This window comes from Solanum pennellii, chromosome 12 (genome assembly GCF_001406875.1).
Source record: "Solanum pennellii chromosome 12, SPENNV200".
In the NCBI taxonomy this organism is placed as follows: Eukaryota; Viridiplantae; Streptophyta; class Magnoliopsida; order Solanales; family Solanaceae; genus Solanum; species Solanum pennellii.
The window spans coordinates 69669138-69674103 of record NC_028648.1 but is presented as its reverse complement, the minus strand read 5'-3'; the positions used below and the strand labels follow the sequence as shown (position 1 = coordinate 69674103).

Below are 4966 nucleotides of genomic sequence, written 5' to 3'. Positions count from 1 at the left end.
TTTTAGAAATTTAAAACTTACTAGATTGGTTTGGTTTTAATTTTAATTAATAACCGATCCAAAGCAAACCACGAACACCCCTACGTGTGGGAGTGCCCTTGAAAGGGATAAACATTTTTTTTAAAAAAAAAACAGATTTTTTTATAAATGAGTTGAAAACATTTCACCAAAATCATATTTGACTAAATTCATATTTGCTTATATTCTATTTGGACGAATTGTAATCCAAATCATTTAGTTCAATCCATTCAAATCCAATCCAACCATTTGCTACCCCTAACCAACACCAGTAAACATAAATATTTTAATTTTATAGTTGTGGTTTATCCAACGTATCAATATAACAGCCAAGCACATAAACGTGATTGACCTTCCCAGTTGAAATCAACTGCATCAACAAATTCCTTTGGTTTGCTGTTTGGAATCCGAATAAGGTAAGAGGGGGTGGGGGGGTTCATCACCAAGTCCAATAAAGTAGCATTTGCACAAGGAACAACTTTCACAATGTATTTGTCAGTTAACAGTTGTCATGGGAAGGAAGAGATGTCAAACAGTTTGTGCCAAAATAGATAACAAACAAATTGGTTTGCAAATAAGTATATACTAAAGATACATAACATTCACAAGGTTTAGAAACCAAGGGAGGTACACTGCTTCTTAGCATGTTCTGGTATCAGTTTGTTCAAGAGCTCTGCAGATGCTCCTTTCAACTCTGTAGATGAAATTGCACAAAAATAAGTAACCAAGAAAACTTCAATTCCTTAAAAGTACTGGTAAGAGAATGATTAAACCTTGAGGCCTGAAGTTGAAGAGAGGTGGCAATGGCCGACCATTAGGGAGACGAGTCTTAGGATCACGAAGCTCATCGAAGAAAGAGTGGATGCAAGCCTCCAACTGCAAATGGGAATCAAATAGATATTACAATAGCTTAATGGAAATTGTTTTCTAATAAGTAGAAACAACAGACGTTGTCTTGCATGTCATACCAAACATGAAAGAAAGGTACCTAGCTCTTCATCATTTTTATGCACTTAAAATGCATCCAAATTATGCAATCAAATGATTATAAAAACATCCTACTCCGCAAGTAACACAATCTATTTCATAGAATTATGTTATATAACAGAAATGATACAACAAAGATCATATCAGGATCCAATTAGTTTTGGACAACACAACAAGATCAGGGCTCATATCAGCTGCAAAAGCACTTCTCAAAAAATATATCAGCCCAAGAAATTAAAGAAACTAATTCTTAAGTTATGAAAAACCTAATTCAGAAATGACTTGACCTGTTGTCTAAAGCATTTTAAAGGTGTAAAGATGTGAAACTAATTTTTCTGTTGTTACTGTTAAGGTAGGGCCCTTAGGTAGTTTGGCACAATTTAAGATGGGAACAGATTGTCCAGTGTTAAGAAACAAATAGGGGAAAAACAACTTTAAGTGGACTGACAACCTAGTTTTTTTTTTCTTCTTTGTTAGGATAAAAGAAAAGACAGTTGTTTCGATGGGAAATTCTAAACAAAGCCAAGTAATGCATACAATACAAAGAGCATGTGGTCCTATCACTCTGATGACATGATGCCCTTTTACTTATTCTTGGTTCCACGATCATCTAAAAGCAACTCCAGAGGAAAGCCTCCTAAATTAACCTTCAGAATCATACAACTGATTGTTCCCCTCACATTGTGGTCTGAAGTTTGACCAGGTACTCCTGCGTAATATGGTTTCTTGATATGCCCCATTCATCTATATTTGCAGCTGAGAAATTGAGGGAAAAAAGTTTTAAACTTACTGCAGTAGACCGCAAATTTGGAGAATACTGGAGAAGCCTTGACACAAGATCGACAGCTTCAGGAGGCATCCGCTTATGAAAAATCTGGAATAAAAAAAAGAAGCAATGAGTATACAAGTGTGCAAGGAATGATCAGCACTGTATTCTCTATGCAGGAACAGAGACCGAGAACCTCACTTTATGCCAAGGGTGAGCTTTGATTTGTGGGAATTTGAACTCAGTGTAATTTGGATTCATACACTTGATTTCCTCCCGAGTTGGTGTTCCAAGAACCTAGACCATACAAGATTTCAGTACAATTGCATTCTGCAATCAGAAGATCATGAAATTAAGTTCATCATTACTCGAGTGAAGATACCTTGATAATTTCCACAAGCTGATCAACTCCACTCTCACCAGGAAAGAGGGGCTATGGATATTGAAACATAAAAAGATTAGAAAGATGTCAAGAATCATGAAATTGTTCCTGCCTAAAATTAAAGAATAAGATTCTGAAAGAATAAGACCTGCCCAAGAAGCAGTTCAGCAAGGACACAACCCACAGACCAAATGTCAATTGCAAATGTGTATCCTGTTGCTCCAAATATAAGTTCAGGCGCACGATAGTAACGAGAACAAATGTATGAAATATTTGGCTCGCCTTTGACCTGAAAGATAATATATAACTTTAGGCAGCTATTTAAGAGGAACATGAAGATCAAAATAAACACAAGATTGAGCTGAACTCTTCTGATACCACAGAGAAAAATGAAGCCGAGAAAAGAATAAAGTGTGGGCTTCTAGGAGAATTGATCAAGTCTAACTTGATTGACATTAATGAAAAGCAAATCTTTTGTTCAGGTAGAATCCTTCTTTGATATAGTACACTGTTGAAAGTTACTTGTTTATCATTTGGTTGACAGACAACTGGGCCAGAGATCATGATCATGAAATACACTCATCAAAAATGGGAGAGACTAATTCAATTCTAACTGTTAGTGCTCCGCCTCAGAAACTAGAACAGTAGAATAAGTAGAAAACAATACTGATTTGTTATAATCCAAAACGCTGTGCTTCCCTAAGTAATCAAGGACAGACAATGTAACCCAAAAAAAAAGGCAGACCGGGTCGGGGGATGAGCTCGACCACAAGGGTCTATTGTACGCAGCCTTACCCTACATTTCTGCAACAGGCTGTTTCCACAGCTCAAACCCATGACCTCCTGGTCACATGGAAGCAATGTAACATTGTTCAACTTCTGTAAAATCCTAGTAACTACATGACAAACATAACCATCACTTGTCAATGACAAAACGAATGCGCGAAACCACAGCTGTTTTCTGATTTATTTCCAAGTGAATGATAGTAGTGCACAACCACAAAAACTCATCATAAAAGATGGCAGATAACCATATCATTCTTGGTTTTATAGACAAATATTAATGAGATTCCTAGTCTTCGTGAAATGGATAGGTGACAAAAGTAGCATACATGAACTTCTAAGTTGCAAAACTGCTATTACTGAATAAATAAACGTTGTGCTTTGTAACCTTGAGTTAGTCAACTTTCGAGTAGTCACAAACAAAAAAATTACAAGTTACAATTACCAGAACTTTTGCACTCCCAAAATCACAGAGCTTAAGCTGGTGAGTATGTGGGTTGACCTGCCATAAATAACTGCAATAGTCAATATCATTATATCATAAACCTTTTAATAGATACTCTTAAGCTCTGAAAAAACAGACCAGTAAATTCTGAGGCTTGATGTCCCTGTGGCAGACTCCTATCCCGTGTATGTAAGCCAAAGCTCTGAAAATCTGAAGAAGTGTATAATCAATAAACACTGATTTGCAACAAAATATCTATAAGGTATTTGTAACAAAAATATACTAACAGTCCTGAGCTGCAAGAACGTCAAAAATAAAACAAAACAAGCTGCATCAAATCAACCTTCACATAAGTTTTGCTATAGAACATGAATTTGCTTTCAATTTAAAATGGAAAACCTGATATGTATAGAGCTTGACATAAATCATTGGCATCCGTTGGTTTGCTTTGCTGTAATGTCTCAACACACGGTAGACAGTCTCAGGTACATATTCAAGAACCAAATTAAGATAAAGCTCATCCTTTTCTGTGGTTGAAAAGAAGCAGTGTCTCAGTGAAACAACATTAGGATGGTCAAGAAGGCGTATTGTTTGCAATTCCCGATTCTTGTATCGCTTATCCTGTAGAACTTTTTTTATTGCCACAGTTTCTCCAGTTTCAAGGCATTTGGCCTGCAAGTTTCCAAATGAGTAACAAATTTGGACTTGTAAATCATCTGCTAGACAAGTTATGCATAGAAACAAAAGGATTTTATATATATATCCCAAACTCTTAGCGTACAATATGCCTTGACTGATGGTGGTCATCATCTGTAAAATATAAACAGTTTGTACCTGAAACACAATTCCAAAGGAACCCTGTCCAACAACACGCTCGGCCATGTAACTAATGGTCTGAATGGCAAAAGAGAATAAATTAGTAAATAAAAACTTCTACACTAATGCATAAAAGACAACTAAAATATTTGTAGAGAAGTAAGATGACACAAGAATACTGGGTTGGTTACAGTGATAATTATGAGCGTTGAGTGGGTCTGTGCCACTCCACTGAATTTCCATATTCCCTAGTATAAGTAATCATCTGAGAAGTATTAATGTATACTTATGTGTTCCAAAAACTCTCTAAAATATTTGCATCCTTCCTAATTCTCATATTGATTCATCTCACTATCTGCGATTTTTATACATTCATTGCAATTATTTACCACCATCATCACCCCCTTCACGCAATTACCATTCTCCTGGACAGTGAAAAGGATATTGTTGGATGAAACTAACTATGCAGGATACAAGCATAACCATAGAGAAGGAGAGATAACATATCTCTAATGCACATCTTGCTGAAATGCCATCCAAACTTTACGAGCATGTCACTAACATGAAAAACCGTCTACTAATATATTTGAATAAGAACTCGTTCTTTTTTAAAACTTAAACCAGATAAACATATACTATTAAATCATACAAAGAGAAAGCTGGAGTCCTTTAGTTTTGGTTCACACCTGGTGTCCATTACCCATTTTGGAGTCCAAATTATTCATACTCGTACAGGGAAGTCCTACCTATTTGGGGGGGGGGGGGGGCC

At 36.1% G+C, this 4966-nt stretch overlaps 1 protein-coding gene across 2 annotated transcripts in view; it reads right to left on the bottom strand.

Moving 5' to 3' along the window:
- Window positions 1-465: 465 nt before the first annotated feature.
- The window catches only part of LOC107007299 (shaggy-related protein kinase epsilon), an 8187-nt gene continuing 3686 nt past the window's right edge, over window positions 466-4966 (bottom strand). For both annotated transcript variants that reach the window (XM_015205861.2, XM_015205860.2), the window contains 10 exons: window positions 4216-4275; window positions 3781-4053; window positions 3520-3591; window positions 3382-3438; window positions 2302-2442; window positions 2154-2204; window positions 1973-2068; window positions 1796-1879; window positions 792-894; window positions 466-712 (listed from right to left, as the gene is read on the bottom strand). In XM_015205861.2, the coding sequence (XP_015061347.1) occupies window positions 630-712; window positions 792-894; window positions 1796-1879; window positions 1973-2068; window positions 2154-2204; window positions 2302-2442; window positions 3382-3438; window positions 3520-3591; window positions 3781-4053; window positions 4216-4275 (1020 nt within the window). In that variant the 3' untranslated portion in view covers window positions 466-629. The remainder of the gene's footprint in view (window positions 713-791; window positions 895-1795; window positions 1880-1972; window positions 2069-2153; window positions 2205-2301; window positions 2443-3381; window positions 3439-3519; window positions 3592-3780; window positions 4054-4215; window positions 4276-4966) is intronic.